This window comes from Bactrocera dorsalis, chromosome 1, assembly GCF_023373825.1.
Source record: "Bactrocera dorsalis isolate Fly_Bdor chromosome 1, ASM2337382v1, whole genome shotgun sequence".
NCBI lineage: Eukaryota > Metazoa > Arthropoda > Insecta > Diptera > Tephritidae > Bactrocera > Bactrocera dorsalis.
Genome location: NC_064303.1, coordinates 90,067,538 through 90,080,068, shown reverse-complemented (window position 1 = coordinate 90,080,068; position 12,531 = coordinate 90,067,538). Strand labels below are relative to the sequence as shown.

Genomic DNA, 12,531 nt, shown 5'->3' with positions numbered 1-12,531 from the left:
AATATAAATTGTGTATTGCCTTTCGGCAGCATTTTTAGAAGATTTCCTTTCTCTTATGATAAGTGATTTGTTTTCTTTTCCTGGAGCTTATGAGCAAGACTTGTGTTTTCTGCTCAGTCAGCTCTGGACTCATGGTAGCAAACCATTGGCGCAAACCATTTATGCAGTCACTGCATTTGATCCGGAATCCAACATGTTGTCGAAGCGTTTCGAGCCTACAAGCACAAGTTTACTAAGGCAGTTAATATTGATTCCAGCAATTTCGATAGGTTCGCGATAAGAATGTCTACCAAGATATTTCAATCTAGGTCAAGGAAAAGCTGCACATTAAAGAAGGAGGTAACAAGATGATGCTACTTTACCTTCCGCCTTATATTGACTTATTGAACACTGTCCAGTCAGAACACATACAATTGGGGCAAGATTATTTTTACTAAGGTCCTTTATGGTTCACACTGGCCTAGAAAGGTCTCGCAGTCGCACAAAATATCCAAAAGTCCAACGTCAGATCGCAAGAGAACATGAGATAACCGACTCGCTTCCAATCGAATGAAATAAAGAAAGGGTATCCTCCTTAGCAAGCACATCGGCTTTGTGGTTTTCCGCGATTTCGCTGTGACCGGGCACTCATACAAATCATGTACTCCTTGACTACTTTTGAGCGTACGATCAGCACAAAGTCAAAATAGCATACCTGCACTTCGGATCAATACTTCTACTGCTACTTCGATAGCAGTCACATCATCTTGAAAGATGGTACACTGGTATGGCAGTTTGAAACCAGAGTTGGTGAAGAGATCTTGACAGAAGACTCCAACTCCAACTTGGAACAATCCGTCAAAAAGCTCACTACTCTCCTTCTCCAACGGCCTTGCGCCTCACAAATCCCTCGCAGGTGTGTAGGCTGAGAAGGGACACCAAGGAGAAATTTATGCAGTGATCTATATTGTAGGGAACACAGTCGGAAAAGTGTAGAATTTAAGTGTGTACTTGATCGGGGCCCCTCATATAACCACCTTACCTAAGTCTAATAGCAGCCTCCTCCACCTACCAGCTATGTCTATAGTTGCATCATCGCCCTTAGTACAGATTTCTATGAGGTTCGCTCTTTGAAAATGCTCCAGTTACTTGCGGGGTGTGGTTTTTTCGAACGTCATCCACCGGCTATATGTGGATCCAGCATTGCAAAGTTTTTTTGCGAGTAGGCCAAAAAGAATCCAGAGAACTGCGATGGCATGGGAGCGGTTAATAATTACCTAATGGCATACAAATTTGTTTGCATAAACAAATTAAATAAAAAATATATAAGAAGATCCCCTAGTTCATATGATTGCTTCTGATACCAGCCTCGCCAATCTGACTTCAAGCCGGTCGGTAGTTATTTGATCATTTGGAAGTTCAGAACTCCACATATCTTCAAAGCCTCGAAGTACTTGCCAGCTCGGTATAATCCTTATTTAATTCTCAAGCGTGACGTGACGCAATTCTTAAAATCTAGAGGTAGCTTAGACTTCCGCTCAATCAACTTTTCTAATGCATCAATAAATTCTCATAATAGCAAAATGCCATACGCAGCGTTGGAAAAGAAAGAAAAAGGAAAATGCCAAAGTGCTCGCAAGCGTATTTCCCAACGGTCATACCTTAGCGTTGTTGGAATAGAATACCGACTGTGTTAGTGCTGCTAATAGCAACTTTGACAATGAGCTGCCGGTATTGACATTACAAAATGTGTGCTTACGTGTAAATAAATCTGACGTGTATGAATAACAGTACGGCCTTTATTTGAGGAACAAAAAAATCAGGAGAATGAGTTTTATGTGAGCGGAAATACCGTCGGTCCACAACTGCAAGATCTGAATTTTAATTGCCCCTCAATGACGTGGTGAACTTGACTTCAATGCCCTCAATAGATAAAGGCCGGGTTAAAACCTTTGATAAAGAGCACTGTCATAGATTCAATGCAATGAATCTAAGCTCTTTATTTTAAGGGAAAAGCTAGCTTTATCTTGTTTTCTGTACATATTAACCGAGATCTGCTCTATGACTCGCTCTTATCGCAACCGGGAAATTTGATATTCTATTATAATATAAGCATTCCGGAGCAGTTTACTTAACACAATCTTCCTGATTATACTGAACTAAATCATCGCAAGAAAGCCGCGAAGTCTTTTGATCTAATAATGCTAGTGGGAGGTTCACAAAGAAATCAAGAAGTTGCCAAAGAACTCCGACTCTGTATTATTGCCAACCATTAAAATTACACGTTTGTCATAAGGAAATTCATCCAAAAATGATAACTCAAGAAGACTGACTTGATTATACTATTGGAACTCTCAAAATTTTGTTTCTTTACGGTTATTCGATCCACTCGTGATCAGAGGGCCTTTCTTCTATGTTTTATATAAGAGCAGGACCGGTTCCAATAAGCGCTTCCGGTCGATATAGAGATATAGAGTTCTTTAGATAAAGATATAGATATAGATATAGGTATAGATATAGATATAGATATAGATATAGATATAGATATAGATATAGATATAGATATAGATATAGATATAGATATAGATATAGATATAGATATAGATATAGATATAGATATAGATATAGATATAGATATAGATATAGATATAGATATAGATATAGATATAGATATAGATATAGATATAGATATAGATATATAGATAGAGATAGAGATAGAGATATAGATAGATATAGATATAGATATAGATATAGATATAGATATAGAAATAGATATAGATATAGATATAGATATAGATATAGATATAGATATAGATATAGATATAGATATAGATATAGATATAGATATAGATATAGATATAGATATAGATATAGATATAGATATAGATATAGATATAGATATAGATATAGATATAGATATAGATATAGATATAGATATAGATATAGATATAGATATAGATATAGATATAGATATAGATATAGATATAGATATAGATATAGATATAGATATAGATATAGATATAGATATAGATATAGATATAGATATAGATATAGATATAGATATAGATATAGATATAGATATAGATATAGATATAGATATAGATATAGATATAGATATAGATATAGATATAGATATAGATATAGATATAGATATAGATATATAGGATTTGAGGTGTAGGCGGATATAGAGCTTTATAAAAAGGTTTCAAAAATTGGCAAATCGGTCCAAATCCTTTCGAAAGTTTCCATATTCCCTACTTTCTCTTAAGTTCAAGATAACTTAGCAATATTCGACTTTTTATTTACTCTGCACTTTTTAACATTCATTTCAAACAATTTTACTACATTTCATCTACTTTAATGATAGTGCCGTTCTTTTTTACTTTGTTGTTTGCCAACTCCTTTAACTCTTCGCCGCTACCGCTGGATTGTTGCGAACCCTTTTTCGTTAATGTTCTTGCGGTTCTATTTGATGAGCGCCGCGATGAAGCCGCTATACTCGCAGTGGGCGTGCAACTAACCGGCTTCCGATTATTCCATATGCGCAATACGAAACGCATTTCGTTCACTAAATTCTCTTTGAAACGCAACTAAAAACATTCACAAATTACAATAAGATCTCAAATTACAAAATACCTGCGTCCAGTGCAACACTCACCCCTTCCTCGCTGGCTCTACTATGGCAATGCATTAAAAATTCAATGAAACCCATAAGATAAGCAGCTAGTAAGCCAAGATAAAGCGTATAGAATATGCCACGTACTTCGTAAATACCCAAGGAGTCATTATCCGCATCATCATCATTGTCCTCGCAATCCGTATCGTTAACCTTCCACCAATGATTCTTCAGTTGGAATAATTTACCTGTCTCGCTTAGTTTTAAAATGTTAACGCTTAAATTATAACGGTATTCGGCGCCTACAAATGAAAGTGAAAATGTCCAAAAATACACTTAACACATTGTTCTTCATAATATTTACCGAAAGGTACCGCTATAGCGTAATGCTTTTCACCGAACTTATCGCCCACACTACGCAGATGACAGCTGCGCTCGATATTGTATTCCAAAGCCGTCGTCTCCATAAGAAACATATACGAACCGTTATTTTTAAGCACTCTATCTACACCCTCCTTGTTATCCTTCGTAAATACGGAGGGATCTTCATTTTTCATCATATTGTATGCCAATCGATATACGGTCTCGTTAGATTCGGCAAACAGCGTGTACGTACTGCCGCCTTCTATTGTGCCAAACTTAATATCCACCTGTTCGACGAGACCCTTCAGATCCTGAACGGTGGATTCCATTTTGGAGCTTGTCAAGAAGGCAGCCAAATTGGCCGTATAACAATTGGGTATGATAACGGCGATTATCCACCACATAGCGGTAAATGTACGAAATGGCGCACTTCTGCACAAGGAAAATATAATAAGTACCTATTTACGTATGTATGTATGTAAAAATATTGCCATATAAATAAACGAACGGTAATCAGATATTTACTTAGGCAACATATCGCAACCAGCCTGCATTATGGAGGCAGCTGACAAGTAAAAGGTATTGAATAAATCCCACTTGTTCTCCAGCATATCGGGATCTTTGTTGCAAGGATGTGGATTTTCCCATTCGTCTTCGGCGATTCTGGAAGTATAAAGACATCGAAGTTTTAAAAATATATAACAACAACTGGAAAAGCTCACCTGGCGGAGATCACAAGCAGATAGGAGATCACGAATATGGCAACAATGACACATATCCACACTTCGCCTTTTAAAGGATCAAGGAAAGCCAAAGCTTTCGATTCAGTTACCTCTTTGTAGGACAATATGCTAACGCCGAGCTGCATGAAAGGCACTGTGAAATCAACAACAGTACGACGCGCCTGTGTGATGGTCAAGTCGCATATACCCATGTGGGCATCCTAAACATAAAAGTAGAGAAAGCCAGACAGAAAAACAAATAGTGAGAACGGGTAATGGAAAGGAAAAGCTGCGGTGATTTATATGACGCAAGACTCTTAAGTTTCGTTGAATAATCTACATAATAATAAAAATTCGCCACGATCTTTCGTTCAAGCTACGATTGTGTCTTAAAATTACGCTTAAATGAAGTGAAAATGATAAGGGCTAGTTTAGTATCCAAATTCACACATATTATAATAAAATACTTTAGAAAAATGTCGCTGACACTATAGTTACTTACATTGTTGACAATCTCGCCGATAATACCATTCCATTGTTTAGTCTCTGGATTATATCTTCCGTAGCCATTATCCGCAACTGGCACAAAGACATATTCGAAATTCATGAGTTTCGATAACTCTGCAATGAAATCGACTGCGTAACCCTCATACCGTTCATTACCAGTGACATTTTGCTCCACCATTTCGGGTCTAGAATAGTTAGCATAAATTTTACTATATTTATGTACTCTTGTAATATAATATGTTCCTAATATCGAGGTCCTAACATCGACTCGAACCACTATCTTGTTGCAGCGAAGATACGCAGCCACCCCTGTCCAGAGCATATTAAAATTATGGAAGGAACACTTCTTCAGTCTGCTGTATGGCAGTGAAAGCATAACGCCAAAAGAAGGCAGATCAGATTCCCCAATCGTTGATGAACGTCTGCTCTGTTCCATTGCACGACCGTGAAGAAGTTCGAATAGCAATTACCCGTCTGAAGAACAACAAAGCGTCAGGGGCCGAGCTATTAAAACACGGCGACTAATAAGGGGCATGCATCAGCATCTCTGTAACATATGTTTTGCCCGATCTATAGAAAGGAAGATCCCACCACCTACGTGGGATAAACCTCCTTAACATAGCATATAAGGTACTGTGTGTAATATCAAACAACTGATTGGACCACGTCAGCCTCGAGATCCAACGCAGAATAACTCTTGCCAAAAGGTGTTGCTTCGGACTGAATAGGCAATTGAGAAGTAAAGTCCTCTCTCGACGAACAAAGACCAAACTCTATAAGTCACTCATTCTTCCCGTGCTTCTATATGGTGCAGAGACATGAACGGTGACAACATCTGATGAGTCAATGCTACGAGTTTTCGAGTGAAAGGTTCTGCGAAAGATTTAAAATCCTTTGCGCGTTGGACATTCGCAGTCGATGGAACGTTGGAAAGACCAGCTGTAGAAGGACTTGGTTACACTTGGAATCTTCGATTGGCGCCAAACGGCGAAAAGGAATAACGACTCACGCGCTATTCTAAACTCGGCTATAACCGCATAAGCGGTGTCTCCGCCAGTAAAGAAGAAGTACATCTTTGCGCTTAAAGTTTAAAAAATCGGCTGAAGACTTTCCCTAGACCCCATATAACTTTATGCAGTTGAAGGTATTTCCCTGAATATTATCTTGGCAACTTGCAAGGGTATGAAGTGTTCGGTTACACCACAACTTAGCCCTTCCTTATATGTTTTTTTTTGTGTTGTGTTGTGTTGTGTTGTAGAAACTTACATCTCCATGAAGTATGGCTCACCAATACGCGTTGCCACACGATAAACCAACTTCTTCGTTATGTTCACCTCCACGTGTTGCGGCGTAATTTGCCCCTTGGTATCCCAGAAAGCAATACCATAATTTTCCAGCGGTTCAAATATTTCAATACCGAAATTAGTACGCTGGCCCTCCTCGTCAAATTGCAGGTCACTCGTGCGATAATCCGTGTTATTGACGCCGGATGTCTGGAAATTCAACAAGGCTAATGTAGTAGTCAAATATTTGCAATGTGGCAAAGTGTTAACAAATTACCGCTAACATCACGCGATAGATGTAACGTCCCATGGGCCACGGTTGCATTTGCTCATACTCATTGAAATCGCAGCGGACACGCGGTGCTCGTATCTGATAACTATGGCTGACATTTCGTAATGCATTCGCGAAGACATGCACGGCGTCGTAGAGTAAATCTTGTAGAAGTCTGCGTCCAAATAAGGGATCTGTGTCATTCATAATATTCGCATACTGTGTGATGGGATGTAGACAATTGTAGTTTATACATTTGTTATATATCTATTATCGAACTCACGGGAGAATTCCCATCCATTTTCAGACGTGTCGCTGTGATATTGACCGCAAAGGTGACATTGTCCCGCAATTCCTCTAAATTGGCATTATGCGTTTCCAGATTGGTTAGCAGCAAGTTCTGTAAGTGGTAAGTGTACAGACCATATTTGTATATATTTTTAAATTAGTTAATAGCAATATTTTATAATACAGTAGACTCTATTTTGAATCCGTGAAGTCGAAAGTTGAAAAATACCAGAACAGTTCGATCAGCTAACGCGTCTTGACTTCCACTTCTAAGACTATGTCTGCCTAACGATAATGTTAATTTCAATCTATGGAAACGAAGGCCACAAGCATGAAGCTCTTCAACTTCGTAAATAATAATATTATGATACGTTTACAGGGTCTTAAGGGAAAGTGATTAATAAGTTCAAAATTCTTGAACAATTTTACGAAATTGTCGAGAACATTCTCTCTAAGAAATGTTCACGAAATTCATAGCTTTGCCAATTATTTGGCATATAATATAGCAGGTATTAGTAACATTTATGGATGAGCTCAAGAATCGGATATGACAATTATATTACTCTACGAATTTTGTGCTTAAAGTTCCACTGAAAAAGCAAAAAACCGCAGCTAACTTCGTGTTTTACACTATCAATTTCAATTATACCATCTTATTTTATACCAATGTTCAAAATGAGTTGACATCTTCAAGAAGCGCATATATCTGCTTCCGAACATAAGAATCAACGTCCGTTCGGTAGATTTCACACCACATTTATCTAAAGGAAATTAGGCACGTTTCCTTGGAAATAGCTTGGTATTAACAATCTTAGTTCCCATATGTGAAATATTCAGGCACAGGAACAAGTAAGACTTGAGAGAGCAGTTGCTTCGCATGGCCGAAAGCGGTAAAATTCCGAACATTGTGTTTTCTGACGAAAAAACTTTTCCGATTGAACAATTCGTAAACTCTCTAAACGATAGAGTTTACTTGACCGACCGTTCATACGAGAATCTAAGTATCGGTTGGCCACCAGGAGGCAGCACCCGCTACAAATAATGGTTTGGGCCGCTGTCCCCGCAGATGGGCGCTCTCCAATTGTGTTCATCGATCCTGAGGTCAAAGTAAATGCGACATATTATCGGCTGCTTTGAAGCCGTGGGCAAACAAACATTTCGGTCGCAAAGCATAGACGTTTCAACAAGACTCAGCACGAGTGAACTAAGAATGGCTGAAAAACTACGTTCCGAACTTCATTACGACCATACAATGGCTCTCGAATTCCAGATGCGAATCCAATGAATTATTCTCTCTAGGCCATTTTGGAGAGCAAGGTCCGAAGTAAAAAATACATCACTCTCGAGATGCTGAAGAAAGCAATTGTCCGTGAGTGGGCCAAAATACCGGCAAATCACAATCGGGGCGCTTGCGATTCGGTTTTTGACCGTCTCAAGGCCATAGTTAAGGCAAAAGGTGGTCATATCGAGCAAAAATGAATTGGTCCTGAATTTATGATTATTTTTACACATTTTGTACTTTAAAAAAAATAAAAATAATTTTCCAAACTGCTTTCTTAATTCGAGTGCCGGACCCTGTAATAAGATGATACTTGATACTGTAAACATCAGTTGTTAAGGGAGCCCCTTGTGGCGAGCTTTAGTCTTTATTTCCTCCTCAATATAAGACTATCCCTCTAAGGAGGAGGTTGTAGCGTCTGTTCACGTAATAGTTACGGCTATAAAAGACGTTTGTCTGGGAGCAATCGACTCGAGCGTGTATATTTTTATGACTGGTACAAAGGCAAATAGCAGCCAATTAAAAATTTTTTTGAAAATAATGGATTAATGATACAAATAAGAAGATATTGGCCCTCCGTCCAAGCCTGTGTTAAAGAAAAAACTTTGTATATATTGGCGTAAGTATGAGAGATGTTAATAAAACTAAGCCAGTATATTTTACTGAGCAGTATTGTTATTGAGCTAATTTCCGCAAAAGGTTCTACAATACCGAAATTTTCTCGGATTTTATCCGGCCAGATTTTTGGAAATCTCACCTCTTTTAGATCGGTAAGTTTTAGAAAAAAAATTGTCATCACCGAGCATAGTGAGTGTAAGGTCAATAGTATGAATTTTGAGAAAAGTCTAGGCAATTGGTTCAAAAGTTCCCCGAAGAAGGGATACTGAACTGAAATGCGAGGATTTGTATATTTCAGAAAATAAGAGGATGATGCGTTAGCTCGCTTCTGACGAGGATCAATGACGCATTGATGATTCGGAGCAGAGTTTGGAGAACTCGAGTTTTTGAATCGATATTAGACAATGAATGAAACATAGATACATAATTTGTCTCTGAAGTTTAATCGACAGTCTTCCGAGTGTACTGCGCACGATAAACCCACTTAAAATGTGAAAAACCGCAACACTCGGCTGGCAATTGATTATTTTGAGAAAGGAAAGATCATCAACAGTAACTGTTACATAGCAAGCGTTGTTGTAAAAAATCACACAACCTTCCAAATCTCAACACCTAAGCGTACCTTGGTATCAGTAACAACCCTCACTCAATACTCACATTAAACTGTCCCATCAAATTGAATTCGATGGAAGTATTCAGCAAATCAATCAGTAACTCCGGTGCACAATCCAACACAATGCGACGTTCACCTTTTATACCCTTCCATAATATACGGTAATCATCATCGCGTTTAAATTTGCGCACGCGCACCACATCGTTGTGTATACCGCGCAGCTGGAACAGATCCTGCAGGCGTGCCGGTGCTTTTGCTGTACAAAAACGAAAAATAAAAAAAACTGTTAAATAATTTGTTGTTGTATAATAAGTAATGCCGTTACGTACGATCCTCAGCATTGTAGATAATGGTAAATTTACGCCAGCCGTAGGTCTGTACGATATCCGCATAGGCCTTGGAGAGCATCTGCTGTGTGGGAAAGACATTCAACGACATCTGATGATTGACGCGCTCCCGGTTCGTCTCCTCATGGCCCATGTCGAACTGTAGATGCGGTATGCCGGTTGCATTGCAGATCAGCGAAACAATGTCTAGCGAGAGCGGAAAGTAAATGAGAGCAAGCGAGTGATGCTAAAATTAGACACACATGCGCGCACATACAAAATATGAACTTAAAAACAAAAATATAAAAATTAAAAATAGCTGACGGCACGCGTTCCAAAGTAAATTCATATATATGTTTTGTATATATTTGAAATATTTTCAATGTCTAGCCTGCCTTTCCACACCCACAACACACAAAACACCCCCACCGCTGTCACGCTGTCACACACACCGCCACTCACCACTGTCTGCCTGCGCGCTTGGTCCAAAAATAGCTAAGACACCATTATCAATTAGATCGCACGCTGCAAGCACAAAGTAAATATTTATATTATTATTTTCGATAGTAAAAAAACTGAAATTTTTTGCGAACAAACCTTCGCGTTGCAAGATCATGCTGCCAGCCGTTTCACTGATGCGTCTTATTTGTGGCAACATTTCGAAGTTGTTCACTCCCTCATTGTTTATACTCTCCACGGTTGCGATGAAATCTTGCTCCAAATCGAATTCATTCTCATAAAAGATTGCACCTGAATATTTATTTAATTATTTTTTTTTTCATTTTGCACTGTTGAATCTTGCTGGTTTTAATATTTCCTAACCTTTCTCTTACTTACCGATATTAAATTGTGGCAAAGTCAGTGCATGCTTCGCACAGAAACAAGTCAAGACCACAATAATCCAATATTTCGTATTTATATTCATTGCTTTATACGCGTTTACTTATTTTCGGGAACTCGTAAATTTGTTTGTGGCATTCTAAGTGCTGCGGCGAGTTTGCTGTGCTGTCTGCTTTCGTCCGAACAAGTTGAGATCTTCCATGCGACTAATAATTTCGCCACTCAAAACAATAATTTTCATACAGCATACTCACGGAGAAGATCCACATACATACACATACATATCTATATAAATATATTTATATCTTACCAAAATTATTAAAGCTCTTCGAAAGCTTTTTTTAGCTTTATGGAAATAAATTTATTTTTGGAAAGCAATACACCACTGCAACGAAATGTTTTGGAAATTCGAAAAGTGATGTGACAGATCTTCATTGTCAGATTGTTCGGAAATATACAGATTTTAATATCTGCAAATATATATAAAAAATTTATACTTCGCATTTTTGTAAGATCCTTTACTACGCTTCTCTTATTATCTCGAGTGTTGCTTTAAGGCAACTTCGGGTAGCTTACAGGTGATATCAACAGCTGTTTTATGTAGAGTTTTTTTTTATATTGATCGTTAGTTAGTGTTAGTGCGCACAAGGTAGCCTGATTAAACGACCGTTTCTCTTCCTTCCACTGTGTAAAATTTAAGATATCTCGTATCTCTTGAACTGACATATTCCTTAGAGTTTTGGTTAGTATTGTAAGCAATCGTAATCAAACTGTTTTCTTGCTAGCAAAACTCTACTATACTTCTGTGTAGTAAATTATGTAGCCTACTTGTCATTAAATTTGCTTGTTTGATTGAAAAAGGAGACGCATAGGCATCGGACCGCATGCGGCTGTACTTAAGCCAGCGTTCTTTTTCACACGAGCTGCCCAATGTCTCTTAGGTTAGTGCATAGGCAGCCTTGATATATTTCCCTTCCCATCCGTCGGAAAGCTGGACATTCGCATAAATGGTGCTCCATAATGGGTCTCATCGTCTTCCGTGCGTGCACTGCCCACAATTTCGGTCTGAAAGGCCAAATTGTAATCATTTATTTTGAAGCTGCATCCCTTGTATGGGCTGCTACGAGGGCTGCTATATATATTTCTGGCCTAATAATGAAAATAGGCATATTTACCAACGAAAAAGTTTTTTTTTTTTTTCGTTGGATTTGGCTCGTCTTGGAAGACCCACACGGTCGATTGCTGTTTTGTTTCGGGCTCATACGCATAGATCCATAATTCGTCACCTGTCACGATCTTATAAACGTCTTTTGAAGCACCGCGATCGTATTTTTTCAGCATTTCTTTACACCAATCCACACGAGCCTTTTTTGAGCGATTGTCAAATTGTGCGGGATCCAACGAGAACAAACCTTTTTTACGGCCAGGTGTTCATGCAATATCGAATGTATGCTGGTGGGAGAAATGCATAGGCATGCCTCTATCTGAAGGTATGTTACATGACGGTATTGCATTATCAGTTCACGTACGGCATCGATGTTTTCTGGCACAACGGCTGTTTTTGGACGACCTTCACGGAATTCGTCTTTGAGCGAGCGGCGGCCACGATTGAATTCGTCGTACCAGTTTTTCACAGGTGCTTCATAGCCATACAAAGATTTTAGTTCATCGATGCACTCTTGTCGTGATAATCCACATCGAAAGTTGTGAAAAATGATCGCAGGAAAATGTTCACGAGTTAATTCCATTTTTTGGCCGAGATGAATTTTTTAATTCCCTGTAAATAAAACAATTCACGATTAAATGACAAAACGTTCTGAGTGATG

The 12,531-nt window shown here is 38.4% G+C and overlaps 2 protein-coding genes across 2 annotated transcripts in view; both read right to left on the bottom strand.

The window, feature by feature from the left end:
• Positions 1–12,531, bottom strand: part of LOC105233636 (ryncolin-2-like) — a 237,845-nt gene that overhangs the window by 50,992 nt on the left and 174,322 nt on the right. The gene's annotated exons all lie outside the window — the stretch shown is intronic.
• On the bottom strand, positions 3,241–10,919 carry LOC105231124 (glutamate receptor ionotropic, kainate 2). The gene is made up of 14 exons (XM_011212239.4): positions 10,703–10,919; positions 10,463–10,615; positions 10,328–10,390; positions 9,869–10,072; positions 9,584–9,795; positions 7,025–7,141; positions 6,748–6,960; positions 6,454–6,680; positions 5,183–5,372; positions 4,681–4,901; positions 4,484–4,621; positions 3,960–4,390; positions 3,638–3,897; positions 3,241–3,569 (listed from the first exon to the last, which is right to left on the bottom strand). The coding sequence occupies exons 1-14, from the start codon at positions 10,788–10,790 to the stop codon at positions 3,321–3,323; spliced, it is 2,766 nt and encodes a 921-aa protein (XP_011210541.2). The 5' UTR covers positions 10,791–10,919; the 3' UTR covers positions 3,241–3,320.